The sequence below is a fragment of the Eubalaena glacialis genome, chromosome 15 (assembly GCF_028564815.1).
Source record: "Eubalaena glacialis isolate mEubGla1 chromosome 15, mEubGla1.1.hap2.+ XY, whole genome shotgun sequence".
NCBI lineage: Eukaryota > Metazoa > Chordata > Mammalia > Artiodactyla > Balaenidae > Eubalaena > Eubalaena glacialis.
The window spans coordinates 73,121,308-73,142,855 of NC_083730.1; the positions used below are offsets into that span (position 1 = coordinate 73,121,308).

The 21,548-nt window shown below is 40.2% G+C and overlaps 3 protein-coding genes across 6 annotated transcripts in view; 2 read left to right on the plus strand and 1 right to left on the minus strand.

Annotated features, from left to right (window-relative positions):
• Positions 1–13,452, minus strand: part of MORC2 (MORC family CW-type zinc finger 2) — a 39,634-nt gene extending 26,182 nt beyond the window's left edge. For 3 of the 4 annotated variants that reach the window (XM_061169479.1, XM_061169477.1, XM_061169476.1), the window contains exons 1-3: positions 12,172–13,452; positions 3,732–3,785; positions 1,505–1,539 (exon numbers count right to left, since the gene is read on the minus strand). In XM_061169479.1, coding sequence (XP_061025462.1) covers positions 1,505–1,539; positions 3,732–3,785; positions 12,172–12,239 — 157 coding nt within the window. In that variant the 5' untranslated portion in view covers positions 12,240–13,452. The remainder of the gene's footprint in view (positions 1–1,504; positions 1,540–3,731; positions 3,786–12,171) is intronic. The other variant, XM_061169478.1, reaches the window with a different exon arrangement.
• Positions 10,915–11,164, plus strand: LOC133075220 (small ribosomal subunit protein eS27-like). Its single transcript, XM_061169313.1, has one exon. The coding sequence runs from the start codon at positions 10,915–10,917 to the stop codon at positions 11,161–11,163; it is 249 nt and encodes an 82-aa protein (XP_061025296.1). The 3' UTR covers position 11,164.
• Positions 12,782–18,628, plus strand: TUG1 (taurine up-regulated 1). The gene is made up of 5 exons (XM_061169258.1): positions 12,782–12,803; positions 13,020–13,305; positions 13,406–13,533; positions 13,756–16,132; positions 17,284–18,628. The coding sequence occupies exons 1-4, from the start codon at positions 12,782–12,784 to the stop codon at positions 14,205–14,207; spliced, it is 888 nt and encodes a 295-aa protein (XP_061025241.1). The 3' UTR covers positions 14,208–16,132; positions 17,284–18,628.
• The last annotated feature ends 2,920 nt before the right edge of the window (positions 18,629–21,548 follow it).

A 21,548-nucleotide genomic window follows, 5' to 3' on the forward strand; every position in this document is an offset into this window, starting at 1 on the left:
TGGTAAGAAGGAGCAGGGATGATCTCTTTTAAAAAGCTTCTTCCAGTAATTCCCTGGTGGTCCAGTGGTTAGGCGCTCTCACTGCTGGGGCCTCCGATTCAATCCCTGGTCTGGGAACTAAACTCCCATAGGCTGCGTGGCGCGGCCAAAATAAAAAAAAAGTTTCTTCCAAATAGATTTGGCTATGATGATTTGTCCCTTCAACATCACTTGGAGTGGAGGCCCATTCTCTGCTTTGCCATCTGTGCAATGATTAAAACCACCACCATTTCTTTCAGAGGTAGTGGTTACTACTCCTCACTAAAGCACATTGGGATGTAAGACATACTGTGGCTTGGGAATGATGCCTCCATCTGGCCTGAGGGTTTAGTAACCATCTTCTAACATTCTGCTGCTATGCCCCCTTTTCCTGTTATTTTCTTCTAAAAATAAAAGTAGTCTTATTTTCACCACTTTGGCAGAGCCTTCTGAACAGAAGGCTTTTAGAATTTAAGCAGTATAGCTGACTTTTTAGCTGTTCTGAATATTTTCTTTGCTCCAAAGAAAGGCATAAGAAATTCCTATCTGGGGAGATTCTTTATAATTATATGGCATTGGAAATTCTAAGAATTACTTCCTATTGTGTGATTATCCCCATTTATCAAACAGGTCTGTGAAGAAAAAGAGGGATTATTTGATAACCATATATTCCCATAAAAACACTCAAGTTTTCTCAAAGGCTAGACAATGCTACCCAAATTGGATTTAAAAGCCGTCTTCCTCTGTTCCACTTCCAAATTTTTAGCACTCAAATGACCAAAAAATGTGCTGGTACAAACACTGAACAGGCAAAAAGCAAGCTACTTATCAAATAATAAATATATAAATAATAATGACTAAGATTTCTTCCACTGTTGTACCCACTCCATTAAAAAAAAAGGATCTTACTGCCAAAGAGCAGAGCCAATTAGGCAAAAATAGTAGATGCTGTCAATATCTTTAAATTCGAAGCAAAGCAGCCCTTCTTCCTACATGACTTCTCTGCCTGAGAACATCTCTGCAGACCTCAGTGTCAACCTGGTTACACAACTGTTTTATACAACTAACACCAGCAACTCTCCAAGTTGGGACTTGTCCTCACCAAGGCTGCAGAGGGAGAAGACGGCCTTCAACAAGATCTCTCTTTGGCTGCAGGAACCACAAACCTGGTCACCTGCTAACTCCAATCAGGACAATCAGTGGTACTTGGTCATTTCACTCCCCATCACCCCCATAAATCTCCTAGTGGATTTATTTAAATAGATCTATAGATCTGGGCACCCCATGTTAGTTCCTTTACACCAATATTCTTGATTTCTATTACATGCCTGACCAGGGCTGCCCTGTTTCTCCCTAAGACCTGGAGTAATCAGGCTGTCTACCCACGCTCCAAAAACCAGTTTTTTCCCACTCATTTCTTCTTAGGCACAGCAATAAATGCTTTCGGGAACTGGGCATTAAAAGAAAGGACTGATGTCTGTCTTACCTGCATAAATATCGATTCTGGTGGCATCAGCATCTCTGCAAAGTTAAAAGAAAAAAAAAATCAAGATTCAAATGAGAATATGAAAATATCAACCATCAAGATGCACAATATTTTGAGGGGGATACATACTATTTTGAATCTATCTTCAGGAAGTCATAAAGAAATTCTATATACATTAAAGATATACTTTTACATTTGGTAACACAATTTTCCTTACATGTCTATGAAACACTTCTGGAGCTCCAAATTATTTAAAATAATCACAGGATACATAGGACCTAGACACACTTTTTTAATAAAAATTTCACAGTGAAAACATCTAAAAAGAACATTTTTTAGATGTTTAAAAACATCTAAAAAATGTTTTATCCTTTTTTAGAGGATAAAAAAGAACATTTCTTTTACACACTAGGAAATGACTCCAATCACTCATTTGATTGCAATCATAAACAATGTTCCAATAACTTGTCCATTTTTTCTTCTCACCAAGATTTGAGGAAAAAAGAAAACAATAACCTGCCACAAAGCCTAAGAAAAATCAGGTCTCATGGTATACCCACTATAGTCAGCAGACTGATTCATGAGCCCATAATCTTATCCTCCCTAAACTTGAAAGGAAGTTGGGACAGCCCACTAGACTCCAGCCATCAGCTGAAATAAAAGTTCAGTCATCAATGAAGTCTTCCATAAAGGCTTGAAAGTAATCTAGTCCAATTCTGCCAACTGTAGACAAGGAAAATGAGGCACAGAGTTTCATTGGTTTTAAATGTGAAAAATCCACTCAAATCCATGTAACTCTACATGTGCCTATTCTCAAAGACATAAAAACATTTTCAAAAATAAAAGAGATTGGCAAAATGTGTGCATGAGCAGGAACATACACTCCCAGACAATCTCCAGTTCACCGTATGATATACAAAAAAGCAGTCTGACAAAACACACTACAGTCTCACTAAACTAACAAGTGGGAAATTCAAACACAGTTCCATTAAGCTACAACATTTTTTAATTGAATATAAAAATTATAAGTCAACCAGGATTGAAATAATTGAAAACACTGAAAATGGGAGCTTTCTAGTTAAACAACTTGTTAACCAGCACACTTCCATGAGCAGTCCAGTGAATAATAACAATAAAAGTAATAATAATATAGGTTTATAGCATGGACATAGGTAGACATAATTATCATTACGTCATTAACTGGAGGTCTGTTTAGAAAGTACTTCTGTCCACTCTTATCCTTTTCTTCCTTCATTAGTCATCAACACTTGGTCAATAAACGCCGTGTCTGAATTTGAGATAATATTTTAGTGATATAATTATAAACAGACTTTTGATTTGGACTTTGCTATTTATCTCTGAACCAACCCAAACTTTTCAGTCTTGCTCAGTAACATTTATAGGCTTCTATCACTAAGAGTTCAGTATAACACAGTGCTAAAGAATGATTTCTTCTAAGCACAGTTGCTAACAATGGAAGATGCTTTGATCAACCTGAGTCATCTGACAATAAAATACAGTCACTCCTCAGTATCTGCAGGGGATTGGTTCCAGGACCACCCAGGAATACCAAAATCTGCAGATGCTCAACTCCCTTATATAAAATAGTATAGTACTTGCATATAACCTATGCACATCCTCACGTCTACTTAAAATCATCTCTAGGCTACTTATGATAACTAATACAATGTAAATGCTATGTAAATAGTTGCCAGCATGCAACAAATTCAAGTTTTGCTTTTTTGGAACTTTCTGGAACTTTCAAATACTTTCGATCATGGTTCATTGAATCACAGATGCAGAACTTGCAGATACAGAGGGCTGATTATACATTTTGGGAAGACACAGGACTCTGACATAATTTTAAAGACATTAGACAGTGTACTGTCCTGGTAGCACAAATTAAAACAGAGCTTGTCTGTCCTAGTAATTAGATAACTAATTTTTTATCTTAATTCCCTGTGTTTCACTATAATTATCTTGCTCTAATACACAAGGGAAGGTAGCTTTGGAGGTCATAAATGCACTATTTTTAGGCTGGAGCACAGCAATGAATGAATTAAGGTATCAACTAATGTGCTATTAAAAATACTTTTTGGGTAAGAGGCTTCTTAGGAATGAGTTGCATTTGCAACAGAATTTGCCTTTCTCTCAAGTCTTCAGAGAGCAAAGGTCACACGACCCAAAAAGTTTTCAAGCAGAGATTGTATGCCTGAAGACTACATACCTTGCATTATCAACGAGTTCAGCAAGAGCACCAAACAAGAATTCATGAGTGGTTCTGAAATGATAAATATTGAGAGTCAGGAAAAGAATTACGGAATTAAACTATGATTCCTAATAAAAAGTCAAGGTTATAAAACATTTTAAAGTTTTTGGAAAAAGAACACCTAAAATTGTCATTTGCATCATCAATTTACATTATTGAAGTTTAAATTTCCCCACAATTCAAGTCTTTCCAGAGCTCACTAGTAGTCCTCAAGTGTTAACCTGTCAAGTCCTGCTATCTACTCAAAAATGTTTATTCTTACTATTTTGAGTAGGGGAACCCACTCTAAAACATTCAAAGATTCCTATGTGTACTACTGCTAAAACAGTGTTTTTCACTGTTCGTATTTTACCCTGAAAAATGCCTGTATTTCATTTTTCATTGCCTTAACCAGCTGTCAGTTTCTGCATATCTTTTAAGAATTCTCAATGGACAAATTGCTAGCATTCAGCTTTACCAATACCTTTGTGTGATTTACTGGTGAAAACCCATTCAGTTTTGTGCAATTTATAAGCAAAAATACTCCATTTGAAAGTGGGGAGAAAGAAAATAATCCATTTCTTGACATTCCCTGATTTTGGCCAAAAACAAAACTTTCTCCACATTAAAGAAAGGAATCCAAGACCCTCTTAAACAATTCCTCCTTATCCTAAGAGGATAAGGGCTTGGTGTGGTCTCCTAGGGCCCTTGTTCAAGTTAGCCCTTTCAAGGAGGGTAGCCAATGGTCATCTCCTCCTCTAGGAGGCTGCTCAAAATGTGAGTGGGATAAATTCACAATTACCATGTTATTCAGAACTCAATAAAGATGATATTTATGTATAAGATGTCTCCTTACATTTCTTCCTCCATTTACACCTTCTTTAATTTGTGCTATTTCCCATAATAGTCCTCGTTAGATATAAAAGTAGATGTGTCTACCTAGAACCACCTAGAAACTCTGACATTTTTTTTCTTTGGCCGCACCTTGTGGCATGTGGGACCCTACTTCCTTGACCAGGGATGGAACCTGTGCCCCCTGCAGTGGAAGTGCGGAGACTTAACCACTGGACCGCCAGGGGAGTCCTGAAACTCTGACTTTTGATTAAAGAAAATATAAAAGCATTAACCCACATATTACCATCATCAATTTTTCAAAAATAACCATGTTATTCCAGTTGATTTTTTTGTATGTAAAGTTTCAGCCAATAGATAAAGTGAAAATTTCTAAAAATTGAGAATGAAATATACCAATACTAAATAAGCAGTGTCTAGGATCTATGAGCACTTACTATATTGTTCAAAACAAATTGTAAAACGCTTGTTTATAAAATAAATACCCAAATTTCAAGTGTCCAGGAACACTGGTTTTTTCTCAAGTAAATCTTCAAATTTTTACAAATGCAAATTTTTAATTAAAACTACCAGTTCTTGGAATTTTAGGAAGAACTTTTTCCCATGAGATCAGTGAATATATCTGTTGCTGATCCAAAGGCAGTACCATGATGAATTAACAAAATGTAGAAATTTTATCTCCAAGTCCCCTAACAGAGCTCAAATTCTTCTGACTAAAATCCAATTCTTAATTATTTTACATGAAAAAAACCCCCCACAATTTTGCAAGGAAAAACACCTGCAAGAAACATCCATATCTTTATTTATTTTAAAAATTTGTCTCCAAGGGCTTCTCTGGTGGCGCAGTGGTTAAGAATCCACCTGCCAGAACACTCTATGACACAAATCACAGCAAGATCCTTTTTGACCCACCTCCTAGAGAAATGGAAATAAAAACAAAAATAAACAAATGGGACCTAATGAAACTCAAAAGCTTTTGCACAGCAAAGGAAACCATAAACAAGACGAAAAAACAACCCTCAGAATGGGAGAAAATATTTGCAAATGAAGCAACTGACAAAGGATTACTCTCCAAAATTTACAAGCAGCTCATGCAGCTCAATATCAAAAAAACAAACAACCCAATCCAAAAATGGGCAGAAGACCTACATAGACATTTCTCCAAAGAAGATATACAGATTGCCAACAAACACATGAAAGGATGCTCAACATCATTAATCATTAGAGAAATGCAAATCACAATTACAATGAGGTATCACCTCACACCAGTGAGAATGGCCGTCATCCAAAAATCTACAAACAATAAATGCTGGAGAGGGTGTGGAGAAAAGGGAACCCGCTTGCACTGTTGGTGGGAATGTAAATTGATACAGCCACTACGGAGAACAGTATGGAGGTTCCTTAAAAAACTAAAAATAGAACTACCATACGACCCAGCAATCCCACTACTGGGCATATACCCTGAGAAAACCATAATTCAAAAAGAGTCATGTACCACAATGTTCACTGCAGCTCTATTTACAACAGCCAGGACATGGAAGCAACCTAAGTGTCCATCGACAGATGAATGGATAAAGAAGATGTGGCACATATATACAGTGGAATATTACTCAGCCATAAAAAGAAATGAAACTGAGTTATTTGTAGTGAGGTGGAGGGACCTGAAGTCTGTCATACAGAGTGAAGTCAGTCAGAAAGAGAAAAACAAATACCGTATGCTAACACATACATACGGAATCTAAAAAAAAAAAAAAAAAAGGTCATCAAGAACCTAGGGGCAGGACGGGAATAAAGACACAGACCTACAGAGAATGGACTTGAGAACACGGGGAGGGGGAAGGGTAAGCTGGGACAAACTGAGAGAGTGGCATGGACATATACACACTACCAAATGTAAAACCAATAGCTGGTAGGAAGCAGCCGCATAGCACAGGGAGATCAGCTCAGTGCTTTGTGACCACCTAGAGGGATGGGATAGGGAGGGTGGGAGTGAGGGACACACAAGAGGGAAGAGATATGGGGATATATGTATATGTATAGCTGATTCACTTTGTTATACAGCAGAAACTAACACACCATTGTAAAGCAATTATACTCCAATAAAGATGTTAAAAAATAAATAAATAAAATTAAAAATAATTTTTAAAATATTAAAAAAAAAAAAGAATCCACCTGCCAATGCAGGGGACACAGGTTCGAGCCCTGGTCCAGGAAGATCCCATGTCGCAGAGCAAATAAGCCCATGCGCCACAACTACTGAGCCTGCACTCTAGAGCCCGCAAGCCATAACTACTGAAACCCACGTGCCTAGAATCCATGCTCCACAACAAGAGAAGCCACTACAATGAGAAACCCGCGCACCACAACAAGGAGTAACCACCGCTCGCCACAACTAGAGAAAGCCTGTGCGCAGCAACGAAGACCCAATGCAGCCAAAAATAAATAAATAAAAGACCAAACTCATTAAAAAAAATTTGTCTCCAAAATCATCACCTTAAATTCTTCAAATTATCAATTGAAGAAACAAAAAAATATTCTGCTTATTACTTCAACTAATTACATAGGAAAAAATAAGCTGGAAAATTAAAGTGATTTGATGATGGTAATATAAGTTAAAAGTAAATCTTTGTTCTCAAGGTTTCAACCAATCGTTTTCCTGTCTGACTAAGAAACTTACAAAGTGAATTAGTTTTCTATACTCTAAATTTTCTTTTTAATTTTGAAGGCTAAAATGTAAAGTAACAAATTCTACTGCAATATTTCTCATTTCAAAAAGAATTTGTACTTGAAGTCAAGGAATATCAGAAATATAGCTCCTGGAAAAAAAAACAAGAGTACAATCTTAGTAAGAATGAGACTACAATTTGTATGCAGAAATCTTTGGGATTATCTGGCCTTTGGTAGTGACAATGGTGAATATCAATAATCTGGAAAACTAATTCTGATACCTTTGCCATCAGGGCAAAGAAATCAAAAACAGAAACAGCAATTGCTTCTCACCAATATATATTTCTGATTATTTCACATGAAAATTAAAGACATTTAGAATTCAATAAGATCTCAAAAGGGCAAGCACAAGGAGCACTTCTGGCTAAGTTTTTACTGCTTTCTACACAATGTTTAGAAAAGTGTCTTGTACATTTAGAATCTAAAGAAAACATTCCAAATGTCTTCGTTGTTCCACACAGTATCAATGCTGTTCCACAATACATATTTCAGATAAGTTAACAGATACTTTAAAATGTAGCTAAGGGGTGCTTTTGTGATGTGTGCTGACACATCATAAAAGGAGCCTTTTGCGACAACTGTTGGTAAGGTCAGAGACAACACTCGGATTCTTCTCCAAACCTCCAAGTGAATAACTGATCCTACTAACAAATGCTAAAGCCAAATTTCTAAGTATCTCTTAAATTCATAAGAACCTAAAACGTACCAACTGTGTAAGCTCTCCCCTTTTTTTCAAATAACGTTCAAAGAGGTGCACTCATTGCTAGCTGGCAGTTGAGATAGAGATAGCTGTATAAATATCAAAGGAAATTATTTTCTTCACAGACCTAAAGATTCTTTGCATGTGATCCAAGAAAGACCAACCATCTGGAAAAAGACAAAGATTTTTAACAACTTCTTTCACTTTCAACTGATTGTGGCTTTTATACCATTTGTGCTACGATCAAAATAGCTTTGCAGCTCAGCATTTCCAGTGACAAATTCAAGTGTAAATCTACTCATTATGTAAGGAAAATGGTCTATTTATATTCAGCCTGAATTTAAAGCCATAGATTATCCATAACCCCATCACACAGTGATAGCTTCTGCTGAGTTCTTGGATATGCTGTCAAGAGTTAATTGCCTTAACTGCTAGAAAATAAAGCTAAAAATTCTAGGGCAACCATTCTACATTCTAATGGCTTTAATATAGTTAGAGTGTGAACCCACATTTCAACAGGATTATAAATCATAAGATATACGGTTTCTAGAGTTGAAAGGTTCCTTTACATTCACTTCACATACCAATAAAACAACCCAAAAATATCATATGGCCAAGATAGTAAGTTATTAAATGTGCAGACAGGAAGAGACACAGAAAGCAGGCACCTTATACTTAAGCACCCTGCTCTATCAGAGCACTTAGCAATACTGCATACAGAGTGATTTAAGATATGCCCCTTATGCCAAAGGAACATCACTACCATCGCTACATCTGGTATCTGGCCCTTGACTACTTGTGAACATTTTAGTACCAGTCACAAAATCCACCACCAAAGAGCAGTAAGAGCATAAAACTACTTTTATTTAAAAATCCTAACTTCAACCATTTCATATCAGCAACATGCAATATTAAAACAAATTAGCCTAAGACCTTCATGTTAGAATTTCCCAGGCCTGCTTCAAACCTTAATGCTGATATAATCAAGAGAAAAACCATCAGCAGTTACTGTAGACCTAACACACAAAAAAATAAAAAATTTAAGGCAGGGGTTTATCATCTCCAACAGATGCTCCAGAATTTATTAAAAATTCATCTGCCTAATGACTACCACCAAACAGCAAGTTGCTACCACACTGACCAACTTTTGGTTTATATGAGGTAATATTATAAATAAAACAAATAATTGTCACCATCTATTCAATATTTACTGTGAACCATGTGCGATCTAATTACCTTATAAACATTATTTTATATAATTCTCATAAACATTGTCAGATTAGCCCCATTTTGTAGATGAAAAAACTGAGGCTCAGCTAAGTTGACCTACCCAAGGGCACAGCCAGGAAGCAGTCAAACATAAGCTTGGCTGGCTCCCAAGCCCATGCTCTTTACTGTACCACACCGATTTCTACTCTTCTATCCTGGACTCTGCTAAATGGGAGATAAAGGGTCACTTCTTTCACAATTCAATATGGCAATATTGTAGATGTCAGACACCTTAAAATGGTCTTTTTTTTTTTTTTTAATTAGAACAAAGCAGAAGGCAAATCCTCCCTTCTCCAAAGGTAACACTGCACCATTTAACCCAGAAGAAATGTATCTACCGTCATTACGATTAACAAGTCACATTTTATGAAAATTAAAAATTTGTTTCCTCTAGAAATGAACTTCCAGTCGAGTCACAATAAAGAAAGGTCCTGAAATTGGCTACAAACCAAAAACTTATCTAGGTGTTCTGGGGTTCATATTTTCTTCTGGCAGGACTGGACACATTCAGACGTAAACAACTTCTAAGGTGTGATCCAGGTAATAAATTCCAGAGCTTCCAAAATGATACATTCAACCCTCAAAATGCTTATGCAAGCAAGTGGTTCCAATTCAACACGGTAAGTCAAATTCCCAGAAAATTCTCCAATTTCAAACAAGTGACTCAACTGAGGTTCAATTCTTTGCCTTTGCTCTGTTCTCCTATTAAAAAACCATAAAATAGCAAAAGAAATAGAAATATCCCAGAATCCTCAAATAAAAGGTTCATCGAGATAAGCTAAAATTGAAGACTTTTAAAGTGGTAAGTAAACCCTCTGCTGTATAGACAAGGAAACAAGGTAAAACTGACTACAGTAGGAGGTCTTGCCTAATGGTTAAAAGCACTAACCATGTGGCCAGATAAATCTTACTGCCTTCAGTCTTGGTGCCTTACATCTGCCACTTAGCAGCTGTGTAACCTTTCGCACGTAACTTAACCTCTTTGAGCCTCAGTCTCCTCAAATGCAAGATAGGAATAACCCTTGTTCCAGTAGGGCTGCTAAAAAGATTACTTTAGACCATGTTTAAAAGTGACTGGCATGAAGCAATTAACTGTTGTTACTATCATTTCATTATCAAATAAATTCTTTGGGGAAGCTGGAACAAGAACCCAGTTTCTGAACTCTCATTATGGTCTTCCAAGAATATCAGTCTGTTTTGGCCCCTCATTCCAAAATTCAGAACTGAATTTAACAAACACAATCATCTGTGAACATCTAAGTGGCCTTCGACTGCTTGTTCTTAATGTGGCAGTTCAAATATACAAAAGGATACTAAAGGATACTACCGCCCTTGGCTATGCTATGAGCTAGATGGGTATAACCTTTGATCAGAGACCTTATCTAGCTGGATTTCAGATTCATTATCCACAGCTTGAGAATTCACCTAGGTGACTCTGCAATACCTACTTAAACACTCTAGTTCAGTAAGAATCTTCCTAAACAAAACAAAACCAGGTTCTCATTTGGCAATTCACTTCACTACTCAGAAAATTTTTATTTCCTTCATAGGAAAAACAGCAAACAAAAAAATTACAGACGTCCTTTCCAACAGTGATGGCCTCCCCACGAGATCATGCCTCTCACAAAGGATCTCCTTCATCCCTCTCCAGAAAAGAGGAAAGACAAGAAGCAGCACCTGGTGCAGAGCCCCAATTCCTATTTCATGGATGTGAAATGCCCAGGATGCTATAAAATCACCACCATCTTTAGCCATGCACAAAGAGTAGTTTTGTGTGTTGGCTGCTCTACTGTCCTCTGCCAGCCTACAGGAGGAAAAGCAAGGCTTACGGAAGAATGCTCCTTCAGACGGAAGCGGCACTAAAAGCCCCCAAGATCAAGATGAATTGGAAACCATCCCAATAAACATATTTTGGATTAAAAAAAAAAATTACAGACGTTATCAAAAATATGTGGTTCTTTCCTGTAAAAGGCTAAGTTATTGCACTATTACTAGATAACTGAAGTCTATGTTCTCAACCCTGAAGGTGGTTCTTCTGAACTCTGGGCCATTCATTTAGCTGCTCGCCACCTCTCCAGGTACCAAAATGAGAAAATACTTACCTTCATCTCAAAAGTGCCAAATGAATGTACTAAAGAACTAAATAGTTATACCCCCACTGCATCACTTCCAAAAGAGTGGGCATAAGGTTTAACCCTAAAACATTCCAGACCAATGTGGAGTGATGGTAATCTCCTCACAAACTCAAGAACTATGAACACAGTATGTGTTCAATGATTTGCATACATTTTGGGGAAAAGCTATTTAAATCACGGGTTTAACCAAGTTATCACTTTCTGCTTAGTATATAAAAACTATATTGGATGAGGATAAATTTCCCAGAAAAATAAAACCAACTGTTTTCTGGGGAAAAAATTTCTTCTCACAAGTTGCCATTTAAACGTCTTCATTCATTTTTTTTTTTCTTTTTTCCTTCTTAGAAAGAAAAGACTTGTTATAACCCAACTGTTTTGGCTGTTGTCAGCAAAGAGAAGAAGGAGTTGATACTAGAATAGTCCAACTTTTGGCGATCCAAAGAACAGTACTTGTTGGATTCCTATCAAACACTTGAATGAAACAACTCAATATACTGACTTCAAAGAACTAGCTTGCATTTGACCAAATAAATTCTGATCCAATAAAGGAAGATCATATTCTTCGGGATTAGCAACAAACATTTCACTGATCTCAGTTCTTCCATACAGAGCTCAAGACTCATCCAGTGACACATCCCAAAAAGTAAAAATGCAAAATTTTCTGGGAAAAGGATTTCCACATTAGTATCAAGCAACGAGTTATCAGTGACCTCAGTAGCACCTATAGGATACTTACGAATTTGTGTGTAGATAGTCAAAGGTTAGCTGAGCTCGATTCAGACTGCTGTAATTTGTGAAAGCCATGAGTGCAGTGAGGTCTCCAGTTCTTTACCCACTAACTGGGAACTATAAGCTTACAATGGAACAGATTTTTCAGGATTCCTTCCAGTAAAGGTTTGGTAAATCTGTGCTCCTTAGTTAAACAAGGTTATCTAGTATCTAACCAAGATATATTCAAAAAGATGTCTAAAACAAAACTCAATTTCTCCTTTCATTTTTTTTTAAATCTTCTCAATGACTATGATGTAATATTTTGGAAGGAACTACGTCATAAACGTGTAGTCTTAAGGAGCTTCAGCGTTAATCTGCGACAGTTCACGGAGTGGAATATGGTTGGTCCTAGAGTAGATGATACTGGAGTTGACGATTTAATTACTGCTCCATCTTCATGATCTTCGAGCCTTTTTTGTTGTTGTTCCTCTAAATTTCCTGTGAGGAAATTTACCAATCCGGAAACTTACCAATCCGGAAATTTAGCAACTTCAGTCATAAAATTGGACAACCACCCATGTCTTCGCCATCAATGATCCCAGGATCCTTAAATTAGCCCCAGACTGGTGACCACGATGTTGATGAAGTGCATATGGCGTTAGTTCCGGCTTCACCACCTCCCAACTGAAAGATCTCCTAAGCGCTGAAGACCGATTTCTGTTTTCACAGCCCGGACCAAACCTAGCTTGCTGTGTGCCCCAATTTCGTCAGGGTAGTGGGTCAAATTACCTCACACTGACCCACTAAGTAGCCACAGAACTGACCCGCCCAAATTAACTCAGGCGGGCCGCGCCCCTCCCCCACTTCCCTCAGACACCGGCCTCAGCCTCTCAGGCCCTGACTGGGCCTCGGTCCCGTGGTCTCCTCCTCACGGACAGGAGTTAGTCCCAGCTTTCAAGGCCCGGATCGAGGACAGTGGCGAGCGCACCACCCGACCGGGCGTTGCCCGGCGCTCACAGCTGCCTTTGTCCCTCCCCACGGAATTGGAACCCAACAACCGCAGCGCGCTCTTGGAACCATGTGCTGCCGCCGCCTCCGCCTCCGCCGCTGCCGCCGCCGCCGCGAGACCAGCCGCCCGCGCGCCGCGCTGGATGAGATGGTGACCGGACTCAGCACCACAAACTTCGGCGTTTAGGGCTCCTCCGCCGCCACTGCCGCTGCCGCCACTGCCACCTCAGCCACCGCTTTGTCTCCGCCAGTGCACACCAGCCAGGCCGCCTCGCGCACTCCCCGACGCCCCAAGCCCCCGAGGCCTCCGCGGCGCACTCGGCCAATCACAGAGCCGCCCCTCCTCCCGCCCCCGCCCTGATGCGAAGCCTCCTGATTGGTGGGTAGCGTGTCTCCACGTGACCGGATTTTGTTAGCCGGGCACCCCCCCCCCCCGTCACGTGAGTGCGCGCGCCTCTCTTCCTGCTTTCTTGACCATCTCCGCCATTTAAAGAAACAGTACCGGGGGCGGGCCGAGCGACGCAGCCGGGACGGCAGCAGCGGCACGGACCGGAGGAGCCATCTTGTCTCGTCGCCGGGGAGTCAGGCCCCTAACTCGAAGAAGCCCTGGCGCGCCCTCCCCCCCTCCCCGGTCTGGTAGGGCGAAGGAGCGGGCGCGCGGTCGATCGAGCGATCGGTTGGCGGCTCTTTCTCCTGCTCTGGCATCCAGCTCTTGGGGCGCAGGCCCGGCCGCCGCGGCGCGCGCCCGGTGGCCGTTGGCGCTCGCGCCGCGTCTTTCTTCTCGTACGCAGAACTCGGGCGGCGGCCTATGCGTTTGCGATTCGACGAGGAGTCGTCCGGGTGGTCGGCGGCGGCGGGCAGCTGCTCCGCCCCGCTCCCGGGGAGGCGGCGGGATTTGGCGCGGCCGGGGAAGCTGGGGTGGCTGGGGCCGGCCTGGAGGCCTGGCGCCACCCTTCGGGGCCTGCAAGGACCCAGTTGGGCGGGCAGGAGGGGGCCGGGGGATGGTTGGTGGTGGGCTTCCTACTTTGCCTTTTTCTTCTTATGCCGCCCTAGTGAGGGGCGGGATCTCTGGCGGCAGCTCCGGGGTGGAGAGACAAGCTCCGGAGTCGGAAGAGCTGGTTTTGCTTCCGGGCCTAGCCACCAGTTGGCCGAGTGACCTTAGGCAAGTCACTTGGTAATTTGTCTGCGCCTCAGTTTCCTCCTCTATCAACGTTTGTGGGATTGAAAGCGCTTTGTAAACTATAAAGCGTCGGTGAATGTAAGGGATGATTATTGTTCGTAATGGTTGGCTTTTTTTTTTTTTTTTTTGAGTTGTAAGAAAACTTATCAATTGTCCAATTCTTGGATTTTGAACCTGGGAACCTTGGATTGGAGTTGGATATTCCCAAATTCCCTGAAATTGTGTGCAAAAATTAGTGGGAATATGCATTTTAGGGGAATGAGTATCCATCGCCAGCAAGTTTTCAGAGGGGGCTGTGACCCAGAAGAGTTAAGAACCACAATTCCTTTGCCACAAGGAGGAAACTGAGGCCTAGATGTCATTTGGGACCCGTCACAACCAATTTGAAGCCCCTGTTGAATCCCTGGGATATGTGAGCTGTTCTATGCATAGTGGGTATTCGGGGTAACAACACTCCACTGCTTGGCTTCTATTCTGAGTCTTTTTACCATGGGTTGCCTGAAAGGTGGCTGACGCATATGGTACAGTGGCACCCAATATAAAGCAGCTAAAAGTAAGAGTGGATGTGTTCTCTAGTATCAAGAAGCCTGTTTAATCTTTGGCCCAACAACTTTTTATTTTCTGGTGCCTGACTACCTTTCTGTTTCATTGACCATTTTCCATGACCATGGCTGCCATCCGTTACTTGCTTCTATTTTATATTCTTAGTTTCTGTGATTGGTAGTGAGCAGGCTTATTTTTAAATGGTGCTGCCAAGTCCAGTTAATTAATGATGCAGGTGGATTTTTAGCAAGCTGGCTGACTGGAACAAACTGAACCAGGCATGGAATTCCTGAAGATGTTTGGGGGTTTGTCTTTATTAGTTGAAGGTTAACATTCTCTGCAAAGTTTTGTTAGAATGTCTGCTGAACCTCAAAATCAGTAGACTGCAAGTGTTTCAAACCTTAACTTTCCACCCCCCCCCCCACCGGCCTGCTTTGTATTCTTTTTGCTTACAAGTGTGTTACTAAAATGGCCAAAATGCCAGTTTTTGCTTCTTTGTTAATTGTCAGCTGCTTTTATCAAATTCCAGGCCATTATCCAGCAAACACTATAGAAATGTTTGAACACTTGGATTTCAAACATTTTCAATTTGTGGAGTGGTGCTTACCAGTGGTACAGTTCTAATCAAGCAAACACAAACCCACTTAAGTGTTTTGTTTGTTAGGTGTTAGCCAGTTCTGCTATTTCATACAAACATCTGGGAAAAATCAATTGACTATTCCCTTTACCTAGAGGGCAGAGACAAAGGATCTCAATTCCAGAGAAGTGACTGTTTTGGAGAAAGATGTGTTGGTCTTTTAGCTCTTTTGTAATTAAATCTGGATGTACCTCAAAAGAATCTTAAGACTGTGGTGATAAGATGCTTTCCTCAGGAGAAGGAGGAAAAAAACAACTGGAACTCAAAGCTTGAAATTCTGTGACAGAACGTGAGCTGTCCAGGATAGGAGGTTGAAAGTGTTTCACTACAGCGTTCTGCTCTCCAGATGTCCTTCAGTGTAGTCACGGCGTGGACTCCAGATTTCCAGATTTTCAAGAACTGGATCTGGGACCTGGAAGAGATTATCAAGATGTGACAGGAACTTGGGAGCTGGATTTTTTTATTTTTGAATTTGGGGACTGTTTTCCTCGCTTTGAGAAAAGAGACAATGACTGAGCAAACACTGCCACCAGCGCTATTACTGGGAATTCGGAGACCTGAATTTTCGCCACACTCTCAGTGCAAACTCTGGCGATGCTCCACCCACAGTGAACTACGGTACTTGCCATTTTCCAAAATGCCTTATTCTTTACCATCTCTGCACTTTTGTTTGTGCTCTCTTCTCTACCCTGGAATGCCTTCCTCTGCTTCTTCACCTATCAAAACTGCCATTTACTCAATATCCAACTCAGATGCTCTTTCCTTCATGAATTTCCTAACTTTAGCCAGAAATTATCTTTTTTAAGTTTTATAATGTGTTGTTATATATCTTTTATCTATCTTTGTATACAAATAGCTTGTAAAGTCCTTCTTTGCATGCATTAGCTCTTTCCAGATAGCAAGCCCCATGAAAGCAAGGGCTTTGTCTTGGGAATCTTTGCCCAGACATATTACCACATATGATGAAGCATTAGTAGAAAGAAGGAATTTAGAGAACAGGCGATCTCAGAATAAGCACTCAATAAATGTTTGCTTAGTTGCTGTGTGATAACCTAATTACTCCTGATTAGGGAAAAAGTCACTAGTTTTGGGCCATGTCTCTTCCTTTATTTCATGCTTTATTATTTTTTAATTCTAACTTTAAAAAGATTTAGGGAGCCCTCAAGTATAAAGAGAAACTGCTCTGCTGCATAGGGTATTACAGAGGGGTGCAAGGGCCAGGGCCTTATTCCCTGCATACCTTATTCTCTCGCACTCAAGATGGAATCTTATGAAAATGTAATTAAGGATAGCTTTTACAAGTACAAGACCATAAGACAATTTGTGAAAGGCATTGGAAAAGGAAGAACAACAGTATTTCCTTTGCTTTGGTGTTGGTATATAAAATTAAATCCAGTTCTCATACCACCTTTGGAGCCACTTTTTTCTCCGCCAACCACTGCCCAGCAACCTGAATATAATCAAATTACTCCCCCAAAGTATGAGACTTGGGGCAGTTCCTATTTGCTGCTTCCCTAAGACAGTTTGTCCTCAAGAGTCAGGAAACAGTCTTTACCAGAGAACTCTTTCTGTTCTTATCATCACTGATCATTAATCATAAGGCTTTTTTCCCCCATTTATTATCTGTCAGCTTCTAAACCATGCTTGTCAAGAATTAGTATCCGTCAAGCAGCTCATGTGCTGGCAGCAGCCCCACCCCAGTGTTAGAGTCCTTTGTTTGTAATTCCAAGCATTTGTTATCTTATATGTTTTGTCCCTCTCCCCTCCAGTCCTGTGCCTCCTGGTTGCCAAGTGTTCACCTGGACCATCTGACCACCTTTGTGCTATTCCATCAGCCTACAGATCTGGTACCTGGATTTTTGCCCATGGTGATTCTACCACCTTACTACTGAAGAAGACATCATTCCAGTGGACCACTGTGACCCAGGAGGCATCCAGCGAATCATCATGATGTGGCCTTCACCTCCACTCCTGTCCTGTTCTACCGAGATTCAACACAGCCCTTTGTAGTGAAGTCAAACTCCTCAAGCCAAATAGCTGAAGCTATTTTATCACAACAAAGGCTGTTTGTTCCATGAGCGTGCATTTCGTTTCTTCAGTTAAAGCCTTCAGAGACACATAATAAATTTGGACCAGGGGATTTTTAGTTATCAGCACTGTCTGAAGAATGGCAACATCTTTTTGAGAACCACATTGGACCATGCCCCACTATCTTAAATGATTGAAATTCAGGAAGTATCTAATCTGGACCCCATTCTTTTTCCATGTCAAATCTGTAGTAACCTACTGAATGAGCAAGCAGATATTCTGACCCATTGGGATTAAAACAAAGGCACAGTGAACTCTCAGCATCTTCTTTGGGATTACTCAGGAACCAGAACTTTTCACACAAATGTAAGAAATTCTACCAAGGAATCCCTTTACCTAACAGCATCTCACAAAGCTCCAATCAGATTCCAGAAACGGCCTCTTGATACATCCAGGTAGAACCTATATGGTAATCCCTTATGTTTATATAGCACTTTACAGTTTCAAAGCACTTTTACATGCATTAATCTCAATTATCAAATAACACAAATTATAATCCCTTTTTGCAAATGAGGAAATGGAAATTTAAAAGGTTATCCAAGGTGACACAGCTACAAAGTGGTAGAGGCCAGGCCTTCTGACTCCTAGTCCAGTTCTCTCCTTGGAATTAACTTAGCCTCTATTTTACCCAGTGTTAAAATAACTGGAGAGTGGGAACCCCAGAAAAGTTTCCAACTTCCTGATCTGGTGCCCTCAATCAGTCAGGATGTCATACATGTAATCTTGTGATAGCTGTACCTAGACCAGAATTCCATTACAGCATCTCTGACATTTAGGAGTAGACTGTCCAGTCAACAAAACAAATGTTCATTTGACAGCAAAATCACCCATTATGAAACACAAAGCTGCTTTTAGATCTTTCATCTATCTTCATGGTCTTCCCAAAGATGGCCTAGTTGATTGGAGATCCCTGTTCATATCATGTCTTTTTTTTTTTTTTTTTTTTTTTAATTCTTACTAATATTCCTGGACACCAAGATCTACCTGTGGTCCTCTATCCCCAAACTAATATTTACATAGAATGAGCCATCAATTTTTTTAGAACAGTACTGTTCATACATATATGTGTGTGTATGTATATATTTGATATACACATATAATATATATCATAGAGCTTCTGTAGTCCAGTAAGGTGGTAAAATACTGTAAATGTGTCCCCTTCCCTGATTCATAATGCAGTGTAGTGTATTAAAGGATCTCAGAAGGCTTGCGGTAAAGAGCCTCATTTAGCTGTTTGGTCCAGTGTGTCCTAAGTTTAATCAAGCACAGAAAGTTATTTTTGCAGCATTCCTTTTAATGGAATGGGAAAACTGCTCTAAAGCAGTATAGCCAGTGCTTCCTGATTGCCAGCAGATTACCCTGGAGACCCAGGAATAAACAGCATCTTTGAAAAACCCCCCCTTTTTTTACCTTGTCAATAACTACTTGAATTAGTATGTCTTCCTCATCTGAGAGCCGCACATCTTGACAGTTACCTTTATTTTGTGTCAAAGAAACCTCTAGAAGATTTGTGGGGATACATGGGATGGGGATGGGGGGAGTTAATTCTGCCATAAAATTAGATGAATTCCATGACATTTAGCAATATACTTTTCTGTCTGTAGAATTGTGCTGTAAATTTAGTTTAAGGGAATTGCATCTCGGGTGAGGAGACTGGGAAGGGAAGGGAGGAGGAGAATAGAGAAAAGGGGGAGGAGGGGTGAGAAGGAGATATTTTCTTAGGATTTGAGTTGTGGCCCACTGAGATCTTATTAATACTTGAAGAGAAGTCATCCAGCCAGGGAATTTTTGAAATAATATTAACAAAGAAATGAATGCATTTTGCAGCTGTATGCTGACTGCAAAAACCCCAGCACTATTGTCACTTAAAACCAATAGCCTTGTTCTCTGATAGTCACTTACAAGCCCAAGTTCAGGCAATCTGAATTTGTAGCAGACTTGAATGTTAACTTCATCATTTTGTAGTGTGGCCCACATTAGGGAAAGAATAAATAGGAAAACACCTTGGCTTACCACAGGCTTTGCTCACACAGTTTCTGGTTTCTGTGACCTATTTTTTGTATTTCAGCATTTTGTGAACAACTTATTCTTAGATCATTGGTTTTCCAAAGTCTTTGTGGCCATGAAGCCCTTTGAATGAAAACTTTATGGAAGCCCAGAGTAAAAGTGAAGCTGCTCTGGAGGAAGCAGAAGTGGGGGGCCTGAAACCTGCCACAAGCATCTTACTTTACCACCATGGTGACACCTAAGGAGACTTCTTTACAACAACTAGAACTCTTCAGAACACAGTTTGAAAACCACTGCCCTAGACAACAGTATGTTCGACCTGAATGGCATTCTGTTCTGTACCTCTACCCAACACCATCCATGTTCAGTTGATGCCGAATGTTCTTAGGAATACTTACTGTGGGCAAACTCAGAAAAGTACAAGAAGATGGGCATATCTTTGCCCCCCAGAGTAGTCATATGGGCCGAAAGTGGTATCAAATGGACCTAAAGTAATAGCCCTCTACCTACAGATGGACTTCCAGTGATTCCTGGATTTGATATAGCCAGAGAGCAATTCATACATACTCTACACTGACAAACCCCCTTACCCAGCTTCTTTCACAAACACCAGATGCTCTAGTGGTACTTGAAATACATGACCTTGAAGTCTTGATCCTCCTTGGATACATGAATTGCCAGGTATTGAAGCTGATGCTGACGTTGATGTCTCATTGAGGCCATATTAGAGCAACTGTACATTGGACCGCCCATCCTCAGCCATGGTACTCTACTTCGTGTGCAAGGGATAACTATAAACTGAAAGCAGAAGTCAAAGACTGGCAACATTACCTAAAAGGGTACCTGGTTATTATTCATCTTCTCAGACTATGTCACTATCACTCAACCAGTGGCAGTTACACTACTTCTTGGTTTTTATTCAGTTTAACTGCTGTTTCCAGGATAAATGAGCTAATAACCTTTGAAAAATCGCTAAAACAATTCCTCAGTCACTGGCACATCTGCCTAGTCTCCAAAATTATGAATACTCAGCTCTAACTGCATGTAATACCTGATCCACAAGAGACAATCTCTGAACATCCTTTCTCATCTGTGTGATTTAAAATGTGACCATTTCGAAAATTATCTTCCAGCCAAGAGAGATTTTAAGATGGGTGTTTTGATGTCTGGTACCATCAGCTGTTGATGTTAATGATGTTTGGAGGTAGGCCTTTTGACCAGGCCATGATAGCTTACTTGGTGGGCATCTCAAATTGCATATCATCTACCTTTTTGCTGGAAATGTAGACTGACTGGAAATCTACAAAGCCTGCAGCTAAAGATTTTATCAGTAGACTCAAGAGCTTCCTGCTGCTGCTTCCTAATGTCACAAGACCACAGTCCCCTGTCCTTGTGGATGTTTTCATGGAATTTCATCTGTCTCAGTACTATTGTTTTACACTGAATCAGAGTGGCTGACTTCATTCCTTGTCATGAAATACTCTCAGGCATTAAGACAACTTACGTGTTCAGGAGGGATTTGATTCATGAACTCCCCCCAGACCAGATCATGTAGAACAAGTAGACTGATTTGTGCCATGAGAAAAGTCTCATTTCTTCAGAGTCAACTTAAGGGCCCGCTGTCCTCAGCTACTTTAACGAATGCACTGGTTAAATGTTGGAAATGTTTCTTTATATCTTTTGTCTCTTATCCTCTAGACTAATTGTGATTATATGAGTCAGTCTACAAATCATCAAACAAGGCCTAAGTCTGGTTACTCTATACTGCTCACCCTCAACAAATAAAATCTGATGACTGGCCTGCTTGTATGTACAACTGTTATTTGTAAAGAAGAAATTATCTACAAGCTTAGTTTTTCTATTGCCTTCAAAATGTCAGCTCGATTTTCTTTTTCTCCTGTACTTGACCGAAAAAGACATTGATCTACACTGGCAGTCA

Bases quoted from the DNA above. Each gene is read 5' to 3' on its own strand.
- LOC133075220 (XM_061169313.1), top strand. From the start codon at position 10,915: ATGCCTCTCACAAAGGATCTCCTTCATCCCTCTCCAGAAAAGAGGAAA.
- TUG1 (XM_061169258.1), top strand. From the start codon at position 12,782: ATGTTGATGAAGTGCATATGGC. The intron at 13,306-13,405 runs GTGACCGGACTC...TGTCTCCGCCAG, and splicing joins GCGCCGCGCTGGATGAGATG to TGCACACCAGCCAGGCCGCC. The intron at 13,534-13,755 runs GTGGGTAGCGTG...CCTAACTCGAAG, and splicing joins GATGCGAAGCCTCCTGATTG to AAGCCCTGGCGCGCCCTCCC.